Source organism: Phyllostomus hastatus, unplaced genomic scaffold, assembly GCF_019186645.2.
Source record: "Phyllostomus hastatus isolate PE091 unplaced genomic scaffold, TTU_PhHast_1.1 phas_contig_37, whole genome shotgun sequence".
NCBI lineage: Eukaryota > Metazoa > Chordata > Mammalia > Chiroptera > Phyllostomidae > Phyllostomus > Phyllostomus hastatus.
Genome location: NW_025333867.1, coordinates 9,632,765 through 9,660,092, shown reverse-complemented (window position 1 = coordinate 9,660,092; position 27,328 = coordinate 9,632,765). Strand labels below are relative to the sequence as shown.

General features: G+C 36.4%; 1 protein-coding gene across 1 annotated transcript in view; it reads right to left on the bottom strand.

Moving 5' to 3' along the window:
- The window catches only part of GMDS (GDP-mannose 4,6-dehydratase), a 702,352-nt gene that overhangs the window by 547,703 nt on the left and 127,321 nt on the right, over positions 1–27,328 (bottom strand). The window contains exon 2 of the mRNA XM_045841727.1: positions 5,507–5,551. Within this exon, the coding sequence (XP_045697683.1) occupies positions 5,507–5,551 (45 nt within the window). The remainder of the gene's footprint in view (positions 1–5,506; positions 5,552–27,328) is intronic.

Here is a 27,328-nt window from a genome sequence, read left to right as displayed (position 1 = left end):
TCTGGTCTAGGACTATTTTTTTGTTGGAAGTTTTTTGGTTACTTCTTCAATTTCATTAATTGTAATCAGTTTGTTCAGATTTTTTGTTTCTTCTTGATTTGATAATTGCACGTCTGTAGGAATTCATCCTTTTCTTTCGAACTATCCAATTTGTTGGTATACAGTTTTTAGTATTTTTTTTTTTTACAATCCTTTGTATTTCTTTGGTGTCAGATGTTGCTTCTCCTTTTTCATTTCTGATTTTATTTGTTTGGGTTCTCTCTCTTTTTTCCTTGATGAGTCTAGTTAAAGATTCATCAATCTTGTTTATCTTTTCAAAGAACCAGCTCATTGATCATTTGTATTGTTTTTTAGACTCTTTATTTTTTAATTTCTATTCACTTTGGGCTTTGTTTGCTGTTCTTTTTCTACTTCCTTTAAGTGTAAAGTTAGATTTTTTTATTTGAGATTGTTCTTATTTCCTGAGGTAGTCCTATAATGCTATGAATTTCCCTCTTAAAACTGCTTTCACTGTGTCTCATAGATTATTAAGTCACTTGTTTTTATTTGCATTTGTATCAGGATATCTTTTGATTATTTCCTTGTCCTTGTTAACACATTTATTATTTAGTCACATGTTATTTTGCTCACATGTGTTTTTTCCAGGGTTTTTTACCATCTTAATTGATTTCTCATTGCACACCTTCATGTGGAAGAAGATGCTTGATACGATTTCAATCTTCTTAAATTTATTGAGACTGGTGGTGTGTTCTAACATGTGACCCATCCTGGAAAATGCTCCCTGTGCTCTTGAAAATGCTCAAAAAATATCAATTAAATTCATCTGATCTAGTGTCATTTAAGGCCACTACTTTCTTGTTGATGTTCTGTCTGGAAGATCTAGCCATTGATGTCAATGGGGGTATTAAAATCCCTGACTATCACTGTATTACTGTCAATGTCTCCATTTATGTCCATCAAGATTGCTTTATATATTTATGTGCTCCTATGTTGGGTACATAAATGTTTACAAAGGTTATATCCTCTTGTTAAATCAATCCTTCAATCATTATGTAATGTCCTTTATGTCTTTTATTGCAGCCTTTGTTTTAAAGTCTATTTTGTCTGATACAAGTACATCTATCTCAGCTTTGTTGTTGTTGTTGTTGCCATTTGCATGAAATACCTTTTTCCATGCTTTTGCTTTTAGTGTATGTCTAGGATTAGATCAATTCTCTTTATGATTTCTTTAATTTTTAATCTTGAGCAAAATTCAAGAAACAACCAACAATAAAAACTGTAATTTTATACCTTTATACAGAGTCTCCTCTCAATGAGAGTTGGACCATAGATGAAGCATTCCTTCAGTTTTCCCATTAAAATAGTTCATTGAAAACATGATCAGATGCGAGGATTTAGGGGCCACATTAGATGACCATGCCCCACGGCTTCAGGAATCTAATGAGTGAGGTTGTGCATACTATTTAACAGTGACTAATCAGTCTATAAATATAACACATTCTTTTTCAAGTCATTCATCAATGCCTGTTTTTGCTTCAAGATTAGCCAAGCATTTATACCTTTACATCTTGACTAAAAAGCAATAAAGGAATAGATCTAATTGTGCTGTGTTAACTCTCTATATAGTTTGTTCTTGCACATGGAGCCCCATCATTGCTACCCAGCCAAGAGTCTATTCTTCGACTTGCCTCCTTCCAGCTGACTGTTGCTTCCCCATCTTCACAACGAAAGACCTTACCATGCTAACCAATTAAAGTCTGCCCCCTTTCTTTTCTAGGAGGAACTCAGCCTCAGTATTAAATTTATTCATAGAATTTGTAGTGATATTCCTTATACAAAGACTAGACTCAAAATAATATGAGAGTTCAGAGAAGCAAGTCCCCACAAATTATTGGGTTGGCCTAAAAGTCCATATAGTTTTTTCCATAAAATAAATGACATTTTTTATCTTCACCAATAACTTTATTGATTTGGATATTTTGAGTATGTCAGCTGTCTCCTGCATGGTATAATGTTGATTGTTCTCAAGTAATGTCTCCACTTGATCGCTATCAACTTCAACTGGTCTACCCGACCATGGAGCATCATCCACTGAGAAATCTCCAGCACAAAACTTCGCAAACCACTTTTGACATGTTCAATCAGTCACAGCACCACTCAGACACTGCACAAATCATCTTTTGTGTTTCACTTACATTTTCACCTTTCTTGAAATAATGAAGCATGATATGGCAAAAATGTTGCATATATTCTTCCATCTTCAATATTAAAATGGCTACACAAAAATTCAATAATTTTGGGAAGTATTTTTAAGATGCACACTAACAGCTGTCACAATACAATCTATCAAAACTATTTCAAATAGAGTTAACATAACTAAGCACTTACTAGAGCCATCTTACAGAAAAAAATCAAATGAACTTTTTGGCCAACCCAATATCTTATGATTAAATGATCTCATTTGAACCTTTAATCCAGTGGTTCTCAAGGTGAAGTGTCCCAAGAGGTGCAGTACCCAGGAGGGCAGCATTAGCAACAACCAGGGCTTGTTAAAAAGGCAGTTTCCAGACCTCAGAGTCAGCCATCTGTGCCATAATGAGCCCTGGGAGATTCTGATGCACATTAAAGGTTAAGAACCTACAGAATCAGAAGTCTGTGCTCATCCAAAATTGCTGATGTTGACCCTGTCAATTTAGGTATGGACAGGTATACCTCCCTCTAATCCCACTGCATGCTATTTACCCTGTTATGTTGCTCTGGGTCTTGAGCAACCAGGGAATGCTGGCTAATAATTCTGGAAACTCCAATTCAGCCTCTTCGAAAAATCACTCACACTTACTTTGAGCGAAGCACAAAAAGATAAAGCCTGTGTTACCATGAGATTCCTCTTAATAGGTTATCCTCCAATTTTATTAATCTCTTAAAACTGAAGAGAGTAGCCTTTTAAAATTGAATACAGTGTGGATAAACATGCTTCCATTCCCTGCATTCTTCCAAAACTCGTATTTCCCCTTTGCTAAAAGGAGGAGTCATCTCTGGTTATACTATGTAGCTGTGTACCTTCCACCTGTATTGTCTATAGCATTTCTTTCTATCAAGTTATGGATCTCACTCCTAAACCTCTCTTCTCTTGCCAGTCATTGTTTCAATGATTCATTCCTCCCATTAACTTTGACTTGCCAAATGAGCCTTCTATTGTGTCTTTATCAGAATAAAATCTGCTCTTAAATTTTCAAATGCCAATGGAACAAAAACATTTATAGTTCATGTAGCAGTCCTAGGTTCTTATTATATTTACTTTTAAGTCTCTCATCCATTTATGAACATCACTATCCATCTTCTGAAGTCTGCTAGTTCCTTAACAAGCCAGTTAAATGGAGCTTTGCTTCTCCATGCATGTCTTCTTCCTACTAATAGCACCATCCTGATGACTGAGAATGTTTACTATCAAACATATCCAGACTAATCCCAAGCTTGATCACTAGTCCACAGAGACTGCCATACCTCACACTGTCAATACCTTTTTCTCTGGACTAGCTATAGACACTACTTGTTCCCACTATCCTCACCTCAAGTTTCAGTCCCTTCTGAGGGATTCAGCATGCCTTCTGATATACCACCCCTCTCTTCCAAAACTGATGACTATGATGGAATTCAGGACATGCTACTCCAAGATATGGCATCTTGACATATTGAGTATTTTAAGCTGAAGGAATTTGAGAAAATGGCAAAAACAGGAAGGCCACTCTGACTCTCCCCCTGCCTTTTCCCCTGAAGCAGTCATAAAATCCCCAAATAAGAGGTGTCCTCCCTATACATAGAGGAATGGAGCATCCCTATCTCTGAAAACAAGGAGACACCAAAAAGAATCCTAACAAACAGAACTTGCTAGGATTCTCCTAGTGTACTAAACTTACCTCACACTCCAGGACTGTCCACTCTCCATCAAATTTAACATAAAAATACTTAGGCTTAACTGTTTCTTCAGATATTTGTTTCCTCATGAAAGCTCTCTGTCATATTAAATAAATTTGTATGCTTTTCAGTTTAATTTTCAGACCCAGCCAGGGACTCTTTTCCTACTCTACATTAAACTGACAAAGACAGATTTACAGGAGAAACTCTGTCATTTTCTCATACTCCAGCTTAAAATATTCATTATACCAATGTGCCATATTTTGAAGTAGCATGTCCTGAACCCACCAGTTACTACTCAGTTAGTTCCTTCTCCTGGTTTACTCAATACATAGCCAAATCACTAATTCCTCTCTAGCCACTAAAGCCCCATTGGTTTCAGCCAGCATTTCCCTATAATACCTTTCCTTTCAGATTTATTGCAACATTATGTTAATCTAGCCTGAATAAAAATCAGTCCAGACCTAAACCCAGCTCTTCTGCACTACATAGAATCCTTTCTAAAATCTGCTGCCCTGTAAAATATGTATTTATCCCTCAGTTATAGTAGGAATCTATTTATATGAACATATGTGTACATATATAATGCATTCATAATTACATTGCCTTATTTTGATATTATTTTAAGATACAGAACTAGCTCTTAGATAAGGGTACAGAAGGTACTAAACATACCTGCTATTACTTCTTAAAGTCTAAAACTCAAGGCTCTCACAAAAGATTATGAGTTAAAGTTAAAGTAAGAAACTAGTTTCTTCTTTGCAAATCCTGTTGGGTGTTTAGATGCCAAATTTCTTGCTGGTGTTTGTCCATTTGTCCACAGTGTACATTTTTAAAGCAATGCACCTCCAATTGGGATAAACAGAGAACCCAAATTATTAATGTAAATACTCCCAAATCAGGCCAGGGCATATGGGTCACTGTGTAGATTTTCATTCTCTGTATAACATGAATTTATATAGGTGTACAAATCTGAAAATTGTTCTTTAAAATGGTAAAACAAAACTATATCAAATTTAAAATATGATACCCTTGTTTCTCTTAAAGAAAGGAGAAAACATTGAAGGAGAAAAAGGAGGAGAAGAAAACACAACAAAGACAATGATGATCACAGCGAATCCAGAAGTTTCCATAAAATATATGGCTGCCTTTTAGAAAGCAAAATCTATAAGCGTTAATTTTTCATTTAAGCTTGCAAGATCAACTTAGTTTTTATTGCTCTGTGCAATTTCCGAATTAAATGACTTCACTGTGAGTGGGACTTTTTTATGTAACATATCACATCGTAAATTAACCCTAATAATGATACAGCTTTTAGCTTACACAGGTTGCTGCTTTATCTGAAAATGTGGGAAGCGTGCAAAGCAGTTAAACACTAAGGAACAGGGGGAAGCCACCAGTGCTCACCAGTAGATAAACAGTACAATGAGCTGGCATGGTTACAAGCCAAAAGGCACATTCTTCCCCTGATTTTGATTTGTTATCAGAGTTTCAGTGGAAAACACACACAGAAGGACGGCAGCAGAGGAAGCAGGAGGCCACTGTGTCCAAGTGATTCCACTAGCCTGTGCTTGCTCACTGAGTCACTCACCTCATAGCCTTTCTCCAGCAGGAACTCAGCCAAGTACGAACCATCCTGGGAAGAGAAGGAAAATTGACAAATGTCAGACCCATCATGGCTAGCCAAGAAATCAGCAAAGACTAAGAGTTTTAATAAAAGCATTTAAGAGGCAATATAAACTTAAATTAAGAATAATGGCAAACAAATTAAACTAAGAATCATGGCAAACAAGGTAATGATGGTAAACACTAAATGTTTTTCCACTGTTAACTACACATTTTCATAGACATTATTTCATCTCAGTGCCAGAGAAGCACCATTAAAGTGTTATCATTGTTACGCTCACACAGAAAGAAACGGAAGTCCAAGGAGTTAATATGGGGCAAAAGAAAGAACACGATGTTCATAATCAGATGGATTTAGAGTTAGATTTTGCCCCTTATTAGCTGTGTAAAACACTAATCTTCAACCTGTATGCCACAAGAGTTTTTAAAGCATGCACTACCTGACTATGTAGTCAGGGGCACTGACCTCTTTTCCCTTAGATTTTCAAATTAAAAAAAAAATGACAACAGCCAATACAACAACAGCCATCTGGTATAAATGAATCAAAATTATACTTATTTTTTCTTGTCAGATAGGTAGAAAATGTATAATTTTTGGTGTGCTGCAGAATTTTAACAATTAGTTTATGTGTGCCATGAGATGAAAAAGATTGAAAACCACTGGTGTAAAATATGTAACATAAGTGAGGCAAAGCAGAAGGCCTTAGTACTGTTGTAGGAACTTAAAACTCTAATTCTGAGGGTGCCAAAAGGAATCTCTTAGAAAGGGAAGAGACAGTAGCTATTGGAGTTGTGGAGAGAGCAGGGTAAGTGTGAGGGGGAGGCAAAGAACACCAGAGGGCTGATATCACTGAGAGAAGACACCAGGATGGAGAGGAGGAAGTGAGAGCCTTTGCTGGGAGGCCTTCCACAGACTGGTGGGAGTTTGCTTCTAATCCAAGGATTCTCTAAGGTCACTAAAGAAAGAATTTTAAGGTGAGAGTGAGGGTAGGGGGTGGCAGACATGATCAGATTTGTATTATTATCACTGAATATATGTGCACATGCACACAAACTTAAAAAGAGGGTGCTTATCTGTTTTATAAAATATTAAGTACTTCATTTGTATGCATCTTAAAATCATGCAGTTAATCAGTGCATTAAGTGAAAGTGTCTAAACGGATATTCAAATGATTAATAATTGTTTTAAAAATTTCTGGGTAATAGTTGTACATTTAAACTAAAATATTCCATGTGTCACTTCTAGGTTCAGAAAGTATGAGAAATCACTGTTCTAGAGGTCACCAGCCTTGCTCAGGAAATGAATAGGGTATACATTTTGCAAGCAATCCTGCAACTGCTCTTCTGCTTTCAGTCCAGGCAAGTCCCCTCCATCCCATCCAGACACACAAAAATGGGGGCTCCAACTACTGAAAATTTGTATACCCAAAAGTAATTAGGAATATTTGGGCTCTCTATTTTTTAAAAAGCTTAAGATATCCCTTTGACCTTCAAATGTTCCTAGGAGATATACCGGGAAAAAGAAAAATGAAGCCTTATTATCGTTATTGACTTAGGGCTGAAATTGGAGACACCTGTGAGTCCTGAAAATGACAGAACTACTAAGAGAGTGTTTACTACTTACTGCAGACATCATGCATAAATTCAAGCAGGATGACAAGGCAAGGTATACAAGGGACACATTTTGTGGTTCATTAAAACCTCCATTGATTTTCCTCTGATTTCTTGACATAAATATTCTGGTTTACAACTCATGTAGAGAAGAAGAGAAATAGTTTGGCATATTTCTTTTCCTTTCAATCTTATGATATATACAACTGTGTAATTTTTATGTACCCAATATGTAAACTAAATCATGTAAGTGGGCTAAATAATGCAGGTCAGGACAACAGAGGTCAATCTACATAACCATCGGAAATGTGAGAACAGTCAGTAGTCTTATAGATAAATCAATGAGAAAATAGCTTAACAGAAAAAGCATTTACAACAAGATGAATAATTTTACAGTAGGTTGGGAAGCCCTAGAAAGTATGTTTTGTTTTATTTTGTTGGTGTTAATCATTTTGAAGCAGGTGATACCATACTTTTCACGTTTTATAATTTCTCTTGAAATAAAAAGTTAAAATGCTTTATGCTCTACCATAGTTGCCCAGAAAGTTTTTTATTTTGGGTCTGTTTTTGTTTTTGCTTTTTTAAAGGCAGAGGTGAAAGTGCTCAAGATCCACGAAGGCAGGGTGAGCTATGATTATTTAGAAAACTGATGTGAAACAGGACTAACCAGGACTGAACCCTGTCAATAAGGTCTTGTTCTTCTCACCCAGGTCACTTCTCAAACTTTCCAGCCACACTGGAACATTGTGAACCTGCAGTGGCATTCACTTCCTTCTTACTTCCTTGCCAGGTCTCTCAAGTGATAGGGCCTGGGCAGCACAATGAGTGGGAAGTGGAGCAGAGAGAGGTCTCCTGGTCTCTGTCCCAGGGAGCCCAGCTGGCCTCCCTTAGTCCTCTCCCCAGACCCCTGAGGGGCCTCCACTTGGAGACACAGTATCTAAACAGGCAGGCGTCTGTCAAACCAACAGGGTTATTGTTTCTGCCTCCTCTAGAACAGGGCTGTTAGATATTGCTTCAATCAGATTAATGACTAAAATGTCACGGTAACTGAGAACCTGCCACCATTAAATTCTGACACATAACTCTCAGAAATGAAGGAACTAATGGACTGTTTCCAACTCATTTGCTATAAACACGATCTGATACAGCCTAGGTTCAATTCTTATTATAAAAAACTTTTTAACTGGATAAATAATGTCCCAATTGTGACTCTTAAATTTAATTCTGTACATAGTTATTAAGAGTATCCATTTCATATTAAATGCTATATAGTTTTAAGTAATCACCATGGCTTTAACATTTTCAAGACATAGAAATATTTTCTTATTTTTACAAGAACTCAGTCTAGAAGGCAAGCAGCATTTGACATCTGAGATAACTGAGGAACATGGAGGTTAGTCAATTTGCCTAATATCACACTACAGATGATGCCAGGACTAGAATCCATTGCCTCCCATTACTTCGACCTAGGAAACAACCTTCTCTCTACCTGGGACCTACCAAAATACATCTAAACCCAACAAAATAATAAAATAACATAAGTGGATTCATTGTAAAGCAAATTGGTTTAGTCATTTTCCATTACAAAGCATTTTCATGGATTACATAGTGCTTCTAGTTTTAATCAGGTGACCCAAACCCAGCGATGTCTCGTAATTTTAGAACACTCTGAGCTCAAAGGAGAGACAGGCATAGCGTCTGAAATTTCTCGGTCTCATTTGGGCACAAGCACATGGGAAGCCGTATAGTGTGGTTTGGAGGTAAACTTGGATTTGTGGTAGATGCATGTTTTGGGTTTTAGGGTCAAGGGGGCAGGGCCTCTGCCCAGGGTTCAAAAGGGCCAGATTTAGTGTGCCTGATACCTACAGCCCATATACATGGGCATCTCTGTTCTCCACCTTTCACAAGTACTGAGAAATGTTCCAGATAAACAGCCATAAAAATTAAGAGTAATTCCAGAAATTAGCTAAATTACATCTGGGCTAAAATAAGAAAACTACCTGAGATTCACACCTATAAAAAGCTAATGAAGAACAGAAAGTTTTCCCCTTCTCCCAATGGCCATAGAAGGCTGAATAAGCACTGACCAACCTTCACCTCATATCCACCCCAAGTCCAAACATATATGTCCTAGGCAGTCTACCTTCCTGAAGAGAAGGAAAAACTAGCATTTCTCTTCTCTCCTCAAACATAGATGATCTTACAGCTCAGAAGGACAAATAAACAGGATACTTTCTTATATGCAATTTGGGATTCCAGTGCCCCTGAACTGCATGCTAAATTATACTGTATGATTCTGCCTAAGCTCCATTTGTCAGCTTCTTTGAACAGAATAAGATAAGTAGTACTGGGCTAAAGATATCATGCCACAATAAAATTAATTTCTTTGTCTAGATCATCTCAAGCATCAAGAAATAGAATACTCCTCTGTAAGAGGAGAAAATACTGGTTTATACCACCTTTCATGCTCTTTAACCCTATGTATTCTAATTACTCTAAAATAAGCATTTTTCAGCTAATTGCAATTACAATATGAAAGTAGTCACTACTTCCAATAAGAAAAATACAAACCTCAATAATTACTAGAAGATGCTGTTTTGATTTAAAATAAAAACTTCCAATGGGAAGATTAGCCACTGTAGTGTGAAGAGCCCAGAGGCACAATATATTGGAGAAGTATTTTAACCTGGCTCATGTTTGTAAAACAAATCATTGGATAAAATTTCTATCAGACTCACAGAATTCAAAAGACCACGGGGATTAATTAATCCAAATCTCTCATTTTACAGATCAGGAAATTGAGATTCAAAACACTTAAATGTTTAATGTATAGGAACAGTTAGAAAGTAGTGCAAGCTGTACCCCCACCTCCTCCAGAACAAAAGACCAACAACAACAACAACAACAACAACAACAAAAACAGGTCTCTGGACTCCCAGACCTCAGAATTTTTCACTAAAAAGGACAATGAAAAGATCTAAGATGACACTGGTTTAATGTCTACAGTTGAAAACCAAGTAAAACATGCCGATGTATTACCAAAGTGAAGAACACGAATATAGCCAACAACTACCAGTACAGTGGTGATTAACTGACTGGTAGACAAGAAATAAGGACACCATTAATAGCTCAAACATATAAAAAACTTCTATTTCTTGTAGTCTTTAAAGCTGAAAATTATTTCCTCATAAAAGCTGCAGTTACTGAAAAACTGACTTTTACTTGCTTTGATTTACCTTCTGGTAGAGAGGAGCATAGTAATTCAGAAACATGATCAACAATATCTAAATAATAAAGAATTGATTGTACCCAGCAGTTCAGATACTCTTTCAATAACCAACCCTTCCCTCTGAACTCTTGCTAGGGAAGCAAGGTGCTTACACACACCTTGAACATAAGGAGTGACCATGGCTCTGCTGCCAAACACAAGACCTTCCAGTAAATCATGAGGAGCTAGAATGTCATCCTACATGTTGGTCTACCATTACCCTGAATTTTTTACCCACAAACATGATCAATTCCCAAAGATTGTAATATTATATCTTATGTCCATGGTAAATTTTTTAAAAGATTTACATGTATAAATCACAGAGATAACACAGAGAAAAGAAATGGCCTATAAGTTTAATTTTAGAAAAGGTTTTTCCCAATTTGACAGGTTAAAAAATGATGTTTTTCTTTCCAGTTTTGGGTTAGTATTAAGACTGAGGAGTTTTCTTTGTGTTTATGACCATTTATTATATTTCTTTTGAGAATTATTTTTATCTTCTATTTTAATAGGTTGTATTTTACTAATTGATTTGTTCTTATGCATGTCTAAAACATATAAAATCTGCTAATTTTTATCTCCAGTAAAAGCCATTCAAAAATAATTTGAAACACATCAGCAGATCTTCAGTGGAAGAACTTCCATAATAACCTCATCTAAAGTAAACATTTCCTTCAAGTTACTAAAGATTGTTGTAAACTCTTAGTTTAAATGGCAAGGAAGAAGGCAAACACCACAATTTAAACTCGAGGTATATGTGCACAACCCAACATCCACGGAAATACCATTAATTTCCACATAGTCGAACAAATTTCTGTAGTTCAGAAACATTCTATAAGGAAAATGGGATAAAGGTCAAGGCAACATGGTAGGAAGCAAACACTTTTTAATAAGATATGAAAAGGTAATTTTTAATTGTATGATTAGGAGGACAATACACACACACAGAGATAGTCCCAAAATATAGTCCCAAAAATGTTCTAAAAGCCTCAAAAGTAAGCCCAAAGGCATTTACTAACAGCCTGCATGTGTACTAGGTGTACATAATAGAAAGACACATCAAGGGTGAGCTGACCTGTTCATTTCCACATGAATGGCAATATGCCCAAAGAATACTGTATACCACAGATTTTCTTTACTTTTTTAAATGTAAGCTCCCTTAGTTTGAACCTCATGTTTTTCTCTCTCCCACTCTGCCATTCTCAACACTCACCGATGATTTTATCCTTCAGAGGAAAAACGAATGTCCTAATATGACCTACTATTAACACAAAGGATGGTGATAATAGTAATACTAATAACACTAAGCACATGTATAGCATTGAGGATATGCAAGGCATGTTCTAAATGCTCTATTATCTCCATTTTACAAATGAACAAATTGAGGTGAATTAAGAGCAAGAAATTCCCCAAGATCTCAGCAGCCAGAGCAAGAATTTGAAATTATATTTATATATATATATACATTTTTTTAATTATTTGCTTCACTAATGGGGTCAATCACTCCATAATGATGAGCTTACGGGTGTTTTAACATAAAATGTTGTCTCTATAGAATTTATTAACAATGCAAAGTATTCCAGATTAGTGAATATCAAACATTTATTTAGGCCACAGGTGTTATGGAATAGAGGACTGAAAGAACGTAAGAAACTTAGTCCTTATCCTAATGCCTGAGAAGCAAGGCATTTCCTGCCCTAGAAACAATTATGCTTCAACGGGGGCTTGGATTTCGACATTTCACAAGCATTAGCCAACCCACAGAAGGACAGGATGAAATATTAACCAGATAACCTATTATCAGGGAACACCAGTAGATGCATTAGTAATGAACAGAGGTGACAAGGTTGTGTGCATAAAAGAAGAGCTAAGAAATACTACCATACTGATCTCTTCTCTACTAGAAGTGACAGTGCCTTGGAGAAATAAATCACCACACTTGGTGAAATCAAGGTGGGAAAGAACAGTGGAAATACAAGAAGTATATCTTAGTCAAAATCTTTTGAAAGATCTGCCTACTGGCCAGTTTCGTCTGATGTGAATAACTCCTTTTTAGTTGAGAACAACATACAACTGAAAGTTTTTAAACTCAGGGCTCCAAATAAATGGATACAGATTTATATAGATCTGCAGAGAAATTAATAATATATTACCAGTAAGCGTCAGGATTAAAAGTAATTTCTTGGCTCTACAAAAAAAAACCTATCAGAACTGATAAATGAATTCAGTAAGGTAGAAGGATACAAAATTAATATTTAGAGTCCAGTTGCATTTTTATACAACAATAACAAACTATCAGGACAAAAATTAAGAAAACAATCCCATCTACAACTGCATCATAAAAATGACCTAGGAATAAATTTAACCAAGAAGTTAAAAGATCTGTACTTGGAAAACTATAAGACAACAAAGAAAAAACTGAAAATACAAATAATTAGAAGAATATATACCGTGTTCATGGATAGGAAGAATTAACATTGTTAAAATGTCCATACACTCTAAAGCAATCTATAGATTCAATGCAATACCTACCAAAATACAAATGGAATTTTTCACAGAACTAGAACAAATAATCCTGAAATTTATATGGAACCACCAAAGACCCTGAATAGCTATAGCAAACTTGAAAAAGAAGAACAAAGTTGGAGATACCATGCTAGTTGATCTCAAACTATACTACATGGATATAGTAATCAAAACAGCATGATACTGGCACAAAGACAGAGGCATAGATCACTAGAACATAACCAAAAGCCCAGAAAATAAACCCACACTTACATGGTCAAGTAATCTATGACAAAGGAGACATGAATGTACAATAAGGTAAAGATGGCAGTTTATTCAATAAATAATGTTGGGAAAACTGAACAAATAGATAAAACAAAATAAAACTACTACTTACACCATATACAAAATAAACTCAAAATGGATTAAGACTTAAATGTAAAACCTGAATCCAGAAAACTCCTACAAGAAAATGTAGGTAGAAAACTCTCTGACATTGTTTTTAATAACACTTTTCTGGATATGTTTCCTTGGGCAAGGGAAACAAAAACAAATGGGACTATATCAACTAAAAACTATTTGCACAGCAAAGGAAACCATCAACAACAAAAAAAGACAACTTCCTAAATGAGAAGATATTCACCGATGATATATCTGATAAGGGGCTATTGTGCAAAATATATAAAAAGTTCATAAAAATTGACACCAAAAAGACATACAATCCAATTTAAAAACGGGCTGAGGACCTAAATAGGCATTTCTCCAAAGAGGACCTAAGAATGGCCAATAAACATATGAAAAGATGCTCCATGTCATTAATCCCCAGGAAAATTAAAATTAAAATCAAAATGATCTTATCACCTCACACCTATCAGAACACCTATTATCGATGAATCAACAAACAGGAAGTATTAATGAGGATGTGGAGAAAAGGTGACCCTAATGCACTGTTGGTGGGATTGCAAATTGGTGCAGTCACTGTGGAAAACAGTGGAGGTTCCTCAAAAAGCTAAAAATGCAAGTACTTTATGACCCAACAATTCTACTTCTGAATATCTATCCAAGGAAATCCAAACACTAATTCAAAAAGATACATACACCCCTATTTTCAGTGCAGAATTATTTATGGCATCTAACTACCAAGATATGGAAGCAAACTAAGTGCCCATCAATAAATGATTTGGATAAAGACAAGGTAGTACATAAATACAATGCAATATTACTCAGCCATAAAAAAGAATGAAATCTTGACATTTGCGACAATATGAATGGACATAGAGGCATTGTGCTGAGTGAAATAAGTCAGAAAAAAAGACAAATACCATATGATTTCACTTGTATATGGAATCTAAAAACAAAACAAATGAGCAAACTAAACAGAAACACTCATAAACACAGAGAACATTTTGATGGTTGCCAGATTCAGGGGACAGGGTGGAGGGGATGGGTGAAAAAGAAAAGAGATTAAGAAGTAATAATTGTTACAAAGTAGTCATGGGGGTATATTTAGTCAATAATACTGTAATAACTACGTATTGTGCCAAGGGGGTGCTAGACTTACCTGGGTGACAACTTCATAAGTTATATAAGTGCCTAATACTATGTTGTATTTCTGAAACTAATGTTATATTATGTTAACTGTAATTAAAAATAAAATTTAAAACAAATTTCTTCATAGTAAACATGTGTGCATATATGTATATATAAATTAAAATTGGACAAAATTTGAAAATAGAGATCTTCTCTTTCCTTTTCCTTTTCTCATTATCTCTGGAAGTGACAGGCCATGTAATTAAAGGCTATCTCTTTGCAAAGCACATGCTTATGTAGTTCTAATCATCCAAGTGATTTATAGAGGAAATAATTTTTTGCAGGTACTCAAACTAAAACAGAGAGGTACTCTGTCCAGTGTTCAAGGCCAAGATTAAGGAAAAAAAAAATTTTAAATTGGAAGAAAAAAACTTTGTACTGAAAAGAGAATTATAAAATTTTATTCTTTACCTGATTTATTCATATTTCTTGTGCATTTCTTTTTATAATTTATGTCCTGATTTGGGGAGGAAGACAAAACAAACATCTTTTTGTTTAGTTTTTTAAAAGGTCATAAAAAGAACAAAAATTGAACACTATACCTTTTCCTAATTTACTATACATTCATTTAACAGGTTGTTACTAAAATGTCACTGTTGGTGACATATGGAGTTTAACTATTTACAAACATTCTTGCTCTTTTTACACCAATTTCTTTCAAGGATGTAACTCATTGGCACAATCTAATTAAAATCGTTCTTAAAATATATGCATGCTATGACAGAAATGTCACTTATCGGTTCCCTAGTGCATTGCAGATCTCATCTGCTGTAACAAGAGTCCCCACCACCCTGAAGACATTGCACACCACAGAAGATAAAAAATAAGAACTATGATTTGCATAACTTAAAATCATTGCAAAAGATGAAGCATATATATATGTGAGTGTAAATTGAGAAATTTGTAAGCATCTACTCAGCTGCCTATCATAAAACTAAAAAACTAACTAAAATTCAGAGCTTGAGAACAGATAAAGAATGGAGTGTTGTAGGAATGAGTGAGTGTAAGTCAAGAGTTTAGAACAGTTACAAATAATGTTGATTTTACTGAGGTGTGGTTGAGCTGGTAAAAATTTCCTGGGCTAGGAGATCTCTCTATTTATTTGTTATGTTCTATATATTGCACAGTAGGGTTCTGCCACTCAGAAAAGGTACCAAAAACCATTTGGGGAGAGGGGGGAGGGAAGTGCATAAAAGTACATGCCTCCATCATACCTGCAACTCTCTTCAGTGTCACTGCCTTTCAGTCCTAACACAAACACGAGGGCAGGGTGTGAGTAAAAGAAATTGTCACATGACAGCTGAAACTTCTATAGGGCTTATGCTTTAAGTTATTTTTAATTTGTCATTTTGCTTTCTTTAACAAACAGCAACGGAGCATAGCTGTTATTCAACCATACACTTTTAAAATCTTGACTTAATAGGACAGATAGAAAACATTATCAAGATCACACTCTACTAAAGACCAGAGTTTGTAAGGGCAGACAAAGGTGAGTGGGGTTGGGTGAAATGAAGATTTTCTAGCTGAAAAATAATGCCCATCCTAACAGGGAATTTATAGAACTCCACGTCTTGGTCACAACAGCCCACAGTTCCAAATTCCCAATTTCATCACAATCTTGGACTGAAGGACACATTGCCAAGGTGTCTCTAATCCAATCTAACATGATCACACTCACCTCTTGGTCCAATGTTATAATACTTAAATATCTAACTACTGTTTTGTTTCCCAGTGATTGTCCATCCTAATATTATGACTTATTTAGGATATTTGACTACATTATTTAGATTTAAATCTTACATTTAGAAAAGTTGTAAGTATTTTTCTACCAAAGCATTAGGCTTAAAATTCATATAAGCTATCATCTTCTAATAGATGTAGTTAAGTCAACCTTACATTATACTATACAGGGTCTGGCAAAAGTAAGGCCTGCTTGAATGCATTTGGTAGGGTAATAACATGGGTGTAATAATTTATCATTTTAATTTGAACATTTCACCTAAAATATCATATGGTCTGCTTGAGTGTGATATACTTACAGAATTACATGCTTATGATTTTGTAATAAAAGGTTTTATAATAAAAAAATGATGTTACTTATGCCAGAACCTGTATATGTTCTTTAAGGAATTTAACTATTATTTATATCAAAATAGTGTTACATTTTATAATTCCTATGGTTGCTAAGTACTCTAAAATATTTTTCCCATTCATATCTCACAATACCCTGGTGAAGTAGAGTATATTATCCCCATTTTTCCAGATTAGAAAATTGAAGTTCAGAAAGGTTAACTCCTTTGTTCAAGATCATATAGGTATTAGATAACTTGGCAGAATATGAAATCAATTTGTTTAATCCTAACTATAGCGTTATTTCCACCATACCTCTCCTTCAATCACAAAAAAATATTTCAACCAAAACAAGAGCCCATGAATGTTTTTTAAAGCTTTTCAATTAACTAATAAATGTATATAAAATATGTAGTTTAGTGCAAAATAATTTTTAAATAAGTATCATTAATTAATTTTGGAATAATCCATATTGAGAATGATTGCTTAGATAACCCCGCCTTTAGGTATACTAAAGAAATGGTCTTTTGTCTGTAAGCACAGTAGTCTCCCCTTATCTGCAGTTTCACAAGAATTCCTTTTGTTTAAAATAGAAAAGAAAATATTACAGAAATGTTTGTCAAACTCATCCAGTGAGTGCTGGCAAAGAACCCAAAATCATTCACTGCCTTCACTGACTTCTCTTTCCTTCAACATGTTTGTAAACTGGCAGTGATTCATTAATTTTTATGTGTAGACTGAACAATTTTAATTATGGAATCTATGACATTTTCAAAGAGTTTGCAAAAATATAAACCAAACTACTTTCCAATTAAAAATAGGGAGCCAGACTCTGGCCAAGATGGAAGCATAGGTAGATACGCTGTGACCCCTCGCACAACCAAAAGAAGGAAAATAACAAATTTAAAAACAAAAATAAACAGAACTGACAGAAAATTGAACTGTATGGAAGTCCAAAAACCAAGGAGTTAAAGAAGAAACATTCATTCAGACTGGTATAAGGAGTGCAGATAGGCAGCCCAGGCAAAGAGACACACTGCAAGGCAACAGCTGGAGAACTGGGCAGGAGAAGCAGAGGCTGGCAGACTGGACAGCCCCACATCTGAGTGCAGATAACCTGAGAGGAACAACTGGGAAGTGAGACAGACCATACAACCCAGGGTACCAGAGTGGGAAAAGAAAGTCTCAAAACCCCTGGCTGTAAACATCTGTGGGGTTGAGGTGGCAGGAGAAAATCCCAACCTCACAGGAGAGTTCGTTGGGGAGACTCACAGGGTCTTGGAATGTACACAAACCCACCTACCCAAGAATCAGCACCAGAGGGGCCAAATTGCTTGTGGGTAGCAAGGGAAGTGACTGAAAGCCAGCCAAGAGCCAAGAAAGTGGCATTGTTCCCTCTTTGACCCCTCCCCCACATACAGTGCCACAATGCAGTGAGGTGGGTTGCCCCACCCTGGCGAATACCTAAGGCTCTGCCCCTTAAAATGTAACAGGTGCTTTGAGACAAAGAAATATGGCCCAAATGAAAGAACAAATCAAAGCTCCAAAAATAGAACTAAGTGACAAGGAGATAGTCAACGTATCAGATGTAGAGTTCAAAACACTGGTAATCAGGATGCTTAAAGAAATGGTTGAGTATGGTCACAAAATAGAGGAAAATGTGAAGGCTATGAAAAGTGAAATAAAGAAAAATACACAGGGAACCAATAGTGAAGGGAAGGAAACTGAGACCCAAATCAACGATTTGGAGCAGAACAAAGAAATAAACATTCAACAAGAATAGAATAAAGAAACAAGAATTCAAAAATATGTGGAGAGGATTAGGAACCTCCAGGACAACTGTAAATGTTCCAACATCCAAATCATAGCAGTGCCAGGAGGAGAAGAGGGAGAACAAGAAATGGAAAACTTATTTGGACAAATAAGGGAGGAAAACTTCCCCAATCTGGCAAAGGAAATAAGTTCCAGGAAGTCCAAGAAGCTCATGGAGTCCCAAAGAAGTTGAATCCAAGGAAGCACACACCAATGCACATCGTAATTATATTACCCAAGGTTAAAGATAAAAAGAGAATCTTAAAAGCAGTGAGGAAAGGGTAAGTTACCTACAAAGAAGTGCCCATAAGAATCCCAGCTGATTTCTCAAAAGAAACCTTGCAGGCAAGAAGGGGCTGGAAAGAATTATCCCAAGTCATGAAAGGCAAAGACCTATATGCAAAATTACTCTATCTAGCAAAGCTATCATTTAGAATGGAAGAGCAGATAAAGTGCTTCCCAGATAAGGTCAAGTTAAAGAAGTTCATCATCCAAGCCCTTATTGTATGAAATGTTAAAGGGACTTATCTAAGAAAAGGAAGACGATCTAAACTATGAACACTAAAATGACAAGTAACTCATAATTATCAACTGAACCTAAAAAACAAAAACAAACACACACTAAGCAAACAACTAGAACAGGAAGAGAATCACAAAAATGGAGATCACATGGAGGGTTATCAGTGGAGATGAAGTGGGGGATGAAGGGTGGAAAATGTACAAGGAATAAGAAGCAAAATTGGTAGGTACTAAATAGACAGGAGGAAGTTAAGAATAGTATAGGAAAAGGAGAAACCAAAGAATTTATACGTACGACCCATGGACATGAAACTGGTGAGGGAAATGGTGGTGGGAGGGGGAGTGCAGGGTGGAGGGGAATAAAGGGGAGAAAAAAATGGGACAACTGTAATAGCATAATCAATAAAATGTACTTTAAAAAAATGTAGGAGCCAAGATTCATAGGAAGGCAATGTGAAAGAGTAAAAGACTTGAGCTTAATGATAAAAGTTGTAGATAAAAAGGAAAAGCTATTTCTGGCAAGAAGGAGTATCTATAACAAGTGTGAACAAAGTGCTTCTTGGTCACAAATGGACAAAAGATCAGCTGTTTAGTTATTGTGATATGCTAAATAATGTTGCCTCCCGAAGACATACCCACATCCTAATCACTAGAAAGTGTGAATGTTATCTTATATTCAAAATACAGTCTTTGCCCATGAGTCCTTTTTTCCTTTCCACTCAATCCCTCCAACAGTGTGGTGATTGCTGCAGGGAGGTAAGTATGAGTGGATTAAATGATAATGGGAAAAAAACAATGAAGATTAAATTATTTTAATCTTTATTGAGACAGAGATACTACACAGATAGATGAGAAGACACACAGAAGAGGTGGACATTATGTGACCACAGAAACAGACTGTAGTGATGTGACCACATGTCAAGAGATGCCAGCATCCATCAGACACTGGAAGAGCAAAGAATGGATTTTCCATTCTTTGGTCCATACCACAGCATGGTCCTGACTTGGCTTCCAGTACTATAAGAGGATAAATCTGTTGTCCTAAGCCATCCAATTGAGGCAATTTATTACCTCAACCCTAGGAAACTAATACAAGTACAAAAGAGCTCTCAAAACCTTAAGCTTGTGAAAGTACCTTGAGAGTCAGCAAGAGGGGGATCTAGAAACAGCATTTCCCAAATTATTTCCTGGCAGAATCCTTATTCTACTTCTGAGGCGTAGGGCTGGTGGTGAAAGAGAACAGCTGTTAACATCTGGCAGATCCAGTATTCCTCTAACAGAATCTGAAAAATCCTGACCTAAGACACATTCTAGAAGGCATTTAATTCAGGCAAAGAAGTATAAACTGTATTCAACCAATACAGAACAACTGAAGGTTTTTGAGAAATGTTGCAAAAAGAAAGTCATTTGAGGTGAAGTGATTAAGACACTACGAACCTGAATTCTGGGTGATTCAAAGTGGCAGAATACACAACAAATAACCAGTTGAGCTAACCATCCCAGTTAAAACAATACAGTAGGTTTTACTGCAGTCTACCCTGATGAAACCACTACCTCTAAAAAGTGTTTTTTTCAAGTTTTTCAGGGACAGAGACAAGCTAAAGTGGCTTTAGAGGGTGACAATTGAGAAATGGCATAAAAAAATAAGATAAATGTTCCCAGAGACATTCAAAGGGGAAACAAAATAGCATGCCTTCAATTAACTGAAGAGCTAAAATAAAACAGAAAAAAACAAACTACAAAGAATTCAATAAAAACAAAAATAAAATACTAAACGGGGGTGGGATTAGCTCAACACAAAGTCCTCCATGGTGTTTTGCAGTAAGGAGTTCCTAGTCGATTTGAATACTCTTGGGAAGACTGGATAACCAGTTGTTAGACTATTGTAGGAAGAAGTTGTCCCAGAAAACTAATAAACTTCCTCCAACCCTAAGATTTTATGCCCCAAATGGGCTACAGACTTATTTCTCAGGCTCTAATGCATAACTAGAATAATAACTGAATTTAAAAACTATGTTAAACTAGGGGTGAAATTCAAAACATTTAATAACCTGTGTAGCATAGCCACTAACCCACAAGAATGGCTACCAGCTTATGGGCCTACAGGAGGAAACCTACCAGATAAATTTTAGCCTTCATAAAACTAACAGTGACCTATAGTTGAATACAGATTCTGAGTAGACAGGAATACAGAGGAAGGAGAAAAAATTAACAGCACTTAAAAATGTTTATATGAATTGACAATAGGTCCCCAGTCTTGGGAAACCCAAGATGGAAAGGAAGATGACCAGGTAGCCTGGAAGCCACCTTCCACAGACTGGACATCTGACAACAACCTACCAGCAGCTATATTATGGTCCAGCAGCCACACCCCGTGGCAACACAGTCTCCAAGTGTCTGTTTGGCACCTTCTGCAAATACTAATTCCATGCCAGGAAGTCTGAGTTTACTTTTGGTTGCATCCTCTGCTTTGCCTCTGTGTCCTTCTCCTTTTTCCTTCTCTCCAACTACCCTTCTACACTAGCATAAATTTGGGTTCCACTGGTTTCAAGCTAATAATATCCATTTGGCAGCAACTGTCTAATAGGATAATGGGCAACAATAAGAACTTGTATTTTCTTATAAGGTGGAGGTAAATTATGGCACTTGAACAAAAACTTTATTATCTATATTTTACTGTGTGTTTACTATAAGCCAGTTTCAATTTATCTTTTCATTTTTGGGCTTTAACATAAAAGGGGAAAAATTCATGTTCATATTTGAAGAGCTTTTTCTAAAACCATAATGACATGCTAAAAATAGGACCTGGTATGGGTTGAATCGTGTCCCCCTGAAAATTCATGTATATAAGTCCTAACCCCCAGTACCTCAAAATGTGACCTTATTTGGAAATAATATAATTATAGATGAAATCGGTAAACATCAGGTCACAGAAGAGTAGGGCAGACCCTGAATCCGATATGACTTACAAAAATACGAAATTTGGATGCACACACACACACACACACACACACACACACACACACAGAACATCATGTGAAAATGAAGGCAGGCATTGAGGCGATGCTTATTCAAGCCAAAGATCGCCAGATATTGTCAATAAACTACCAAAGGAGGGAGAGGCCTGGAGCAGATTCTCTCTCACGGTTCTCAGAAGGAACCAACCCTGCTGACACCTTGATCTCAGATTTCTAGCTTCCAGAACTATGAGAGAATAAATTTCTGTTGCTTAATCCATCCAGTCTGTGGTGCTCTGTTAAGGCAGCCCTAGCAAACTAATATAAGACCCAAAAGAAAGAGGAGTAGCAAACAAAAGGCCAGACAAGGCTGGAGTGGAAAAGTTCAGAGAACAGAGTTTCTGCTCTTGCACTTGTAGTTGGCTGTCACAAACTACCAGGTTCAAGGCCAACCTTATCCTTCCTCCCAGTTCTCTCTGCCTGCAGGTCACACTGACCTCGTTTGGACTCCATAATCCCTTCTTCCTGAGCTTCACAGGTTGTTCCCTCTTCCTCAATTCTCCTGACCATCCTGGTCTCTCACACATCCATTTATTGTAACTCCCATAATTCTAGCTGTCAGTTCAACAATCATTTCTTCATAAAATCATCCCTGATTTGCTCCACCTTGAGTCAAATCCCCTCCCTGCCAGAAATACTCAAAGCACACAGTTCTCTCCTTCACAGCTATTATCACATGTCTCATTACGTGTCAATGACTATGGATTACTTGCCTTCCCCACAGTACTGCAGGATCCATGAAGACAAGACCACAATTGCTTTGCTCATCATAACCCACAGGCTCAACATGCTCACATGACCATCACACTGTTAGGTAGGTGATGTGCAGTATATATTTGATCAATAAAGTTCAATGTCCTTGGGTTTCTAATCTCACAGGTTCTAATCTCCAGCAGACCTGCCAATGCCCTGTCTGCAATTTATATATCAAAACCTGTCTTACTAATCAGTTTCGTCTCTTGTCTTAAAACACAAAACACAAATGGGCTCTTCTTTCCCACACTACCAATTAAAGAGCACTACAGACTCTTTCTTGTGAGCCTGGGTGCTGTGTGAGCTCTCCTTCAGAGTGCTTCTCAGATTCTCAGCTGCCATCACCTTCAACCCACCTCATTTGGTCACTGCCTTGGTCTTCCTGCCTCCAGTGTCTATGCCATCATCATACACCCAGCACTCCAGAGTAAGTAGGATGTGCTGCCCCTACAACTAAACTCCTCTTACAATGAAATTTAAGCAGAAATCCAACACATAAAAGGGATCATCACACAACCGTCTGGCTTTGGGGTGGGGGTAGCTATGGAGGGATTTAGGAGAGGGGAGTGTTTGTTCATTATTCGGCCTCCCACTCTCCTCTGTGTCACACCTCCTATTCGAGCCCCTTAGCAAACCTTGATGCACCTCCAGACAACCTGGGGCTCTTCAAAACAGCTTAGAAATTATTGGTCGATCTGATTAAACCTAAACTTTCTAGTAAAAAACTCCAAACTCTCAATTAACTATCACCTCCCTTCCCAAAAGCCTAACCAAATAAAAATAAATGGTTTTTAAAGATGTTACTGTATTTTGCAGTATATAATACACACCCATGTATAATGCACACCCACGATTTGTGAGTATTATACACAGGATTATTAAACCCATGTTATGTAGTCATTATCCCCATGTATAATGCACATCCTTATTTTTCACTCAAAATTTGGGCAAAGAAGTACACATTACATACAACAAAGTATGGTATTTATTTATCTTTAGAGAGAGGGGAAAGGAGGGAGAAAGAAAGGGAGAGAAATATCTATTAGTTGCCGCTCACATGCCCCACCAGGGACTGGGCCCGCAATCCAGGCATGTGCCCTGACAGGAACCAAACCAGTAACCTTTCGGTCAATCCACTGAGCCGCACCAGCCAGGGCAAAATAAATGTTTTTAATATGGGCATTTCATACCCTGACTCCAATCTTCTCTGCCATATGTATTTTTTATTTCATTCATGTGTCAATTACTTGTTGATGTCCAGTCAGAGGGTTATAGAGACTAACTTTGCCCTTCAAGAAATGAAAATGTAGTAGATAAGGGAGCTGTGGTAATACATGTAAGAATAACAGTGATAATAAAAATAACAGGCAATATTTACCATGGGGCAAAACCAATAGAAATATTCTATAAGCATTAGCCTTCTGAACAACCCTAACAATCAGTAGGATCTGATTGTTATTCCAATTTTAAGAATGAGGAAAAAGGTCACACAGCTAGAAAAAGAGCAAAGTATAGATTCAAAATCAGATATTTTGACTATGTTAAAGAAGATTCTGTACCCATTTTCACAGCTGCATTATGACAAAATCAGATATTCAAAATCAGATATTTTGACTATGTTAAAGAAGATTCTGTACCCATTTTCACAGCTGCACTATGACAAGACATAGAAACAAACTAAGTGCCTGTTAATGGATAAATGGATAAAGAAGTTGTGATATACACATGCTAAATGGAATATCATTCAGACATAAAAATGAGGAAATCCTGCCACATATAACTACATGGATGGACCTTTAGAGTATTATGCTAAGTGAAATAAGTCAGATAAAGACAAATCTGTTTGATTCTGTTTATTTGTGGGATCTTTAAAAAAACAAACAAACAAACAAGAAAAAAAAAAACCCAAGCTCACAGAAAAAAAGAGATTAGATTTGTGGTTACCAGAGGCAAGGGGTGGGGGGAATGGGATTGAATGAAGGTGGTCAAAAGGTACAGGCTTCCAGTTATAAGATAAAAAAGTATTAAGGATGTAATGTACAATAGGATGACTATAGTTAACACAGCTGTATGATAGATATGAAAGTTGTTAGGAAAGTAAATCCTAAGAGTTCTCATCATAAGACAAAAAAGTACATTCTTTTTTTTTTTTGGTCTCTATTATAATGATGGATGTTAACTAAACTTATGGTAGTCATTTCAAAATATGTGTCAAACCATTATGCTATACACCTTACACTGAATCCATGTTGTATATTATTTATATTTCAATAAAATTAGGGGGAAATTAGCTGTCTTGTAATATTTTATGTCAGTTAGCTGCAGCCACAGGAAAGGCTTGGGAAAAAGTTTAATACTCTCAGGTCCTAGGAACAGAAGGCTCAGCATACCATGCAGAGACAAATGGGGGAAACTCAGGGAGGTCAGAAGACAAAAAGCAGGAGCAAAGTGAAAGCAAAGGCTAGAGCCTTTACTGAGATCTCCGCAAAAAAAGGCAAGGCAGGTAGGGCAGGTTAGGTTTGACTAGTTTGAATAATTTCAGCAGGTTCTAAATTTTAGAAGCAGACACCAGAGGCTTGATATCAGGCCTTGGGATGGTCAAGGCAAAGAAACATTGTCTCCTGGGTATACAGGGCCAGATGCAAGAGGTTTGGCTCTAGATTACTTTAGAAAACTAATTACATTAGAAAACCAATCACACACACACACACACACACACACACACACACACGTTGAGATTCCCTAATTTCAGTGGTACATATCATTGGTTGCTAGCCCAGAAAAGATGCATGAGATTCTGACCCTAAACTTTCTGATCCAAAAGTATTGTTATTTTTTAAATATTCTAAAAGCAGGAGTAAAGACCTAGACATAGGATTTCTATAACTTTGAAACCCTAGAATTAATTATCTCCAGTCTGGCATTAACACATTGGAAACTTCTGTGTCATTGCCAGGTCATCACTCTGGAGTTCCCTATATTTAAGGATTTATACCTCCCCTTCCCACATACATGCATGCCATCACCATCTATCAAATGAGAATAGCAACAATCTTGTATTTTTCACTGAGATCCAATTCTTAATAAGATGCTTACAAAGCTGATCATGCTACAAAACACAAAACTTTTCTCTAAGGGCCTGAAAAACACATAAAGACTGCCCAAGCCTGGTTAATAAATGCTTTAGAGAAATTCCCCTGAGCATACTAGATAATTCAACAACTTAGAAACTGAAAGTACTTACATTTTATGCATAATGAAATAGATGTGTTGCTAACAAGATGTCTTAATAAAATTTTATATATTGACTAACATTTGAAATATGTTAGGAGTATTCCCTTTTTAAAAGAATCCCTGTGTAAAAGCCTCTATAAAGGCTGTTGTATATTAGACATTTTCAAGGCGGGCACCCCTACCATAGAACTAACCTTGCTGTTTCAGTCCAGTGTTTTGAAACACATTTCTACTATTCCTGGAAGCACTTTCAGATTTTTGTGAGATGTTAGAGTGAGCAACAGGGTAAATAATGTTTCAAAAGCATTTAGAGGAGTAAAATCTTAGGTTCCTTGCTAAAGAGGTGATCCAAAATAAATTAAATCCTGTGTGCCTATGCCGAGTGTAGTAAATTCTGATTTGTAGTGTGAAAACCTCCAGTTAATAGGTCTATTCAGTGACTCAACATGCACTTTGAAGTCATAATAAGTAGGGCAGCAGAGTATAAATACAAGACTTAAAAGTATCCTCTGGTCTCTGGGTTTGTGTTCACATCTAAGAAGTTGGTGGTTGAGAGTAAGGTTTCTCAAAGACCTGCTACATACTCTGGTGTGTTGCATTAGTTTTGTTAAAGAAGTAGAGTTTAGAGAGCTGTGCCTCAAGAATACCTCAAAGTTGACAAGTCCATGAGAGCAACATTTACGGGTGTATAGAAACACAATAGAAAATAAGAAACTGCTCATGTGGATTACACTGAAACCCCTCAGATGCAATACCTACAGTACTGCTGGCACAAAGAGCTTCCAAAGCACCACTGCAACAGTTATGACTCATAAAATTAGACATGGAGAGGACCTTAGGGACCAATTAAATCCAATTACTTCACCATTGAGGAAACCAAAACCTTGACAATATGAAAAGATTAAAAAAAAACAAAAACTTTTCTTTTGCTTGTCTCAGTTTGAGATTATAGGCTTTATATTAGAGTAATTAAGGAACAAGAAAAAGGTAGATAATAATTTTCTTATTTATTGGGAAGAATCATTGAAGAACCAGGAGTTGGTTTGAAGAGATAAACTAAATTTAGTTTAGTTTAGTTTAGTTTAGTTTAGTTGAAGTTAACTAAATTTAGTTAACTTCATTAAAATAGATATAAGGAGAAGAAGATGTGTTTACCTTTTTATTTATTAACCAAACTGCTACCAAATATCGGGTCACTTAAGTGATTCCTTCTATTTGGAAACCTATAGGTGGACAGTACAACAACCATAAAACTTGGATGAACGGGCATACAAAATGATGGTGCACTAAAGGATTATGTCAGTCACCTGAATAGGCCCATTAAACACACAAACAAAAACAAAAATAGTGTAGTGGAGAATGGAGCAGTTGTCTCAACACCAGCAGTAACAAAGCTGAAAATATTTCC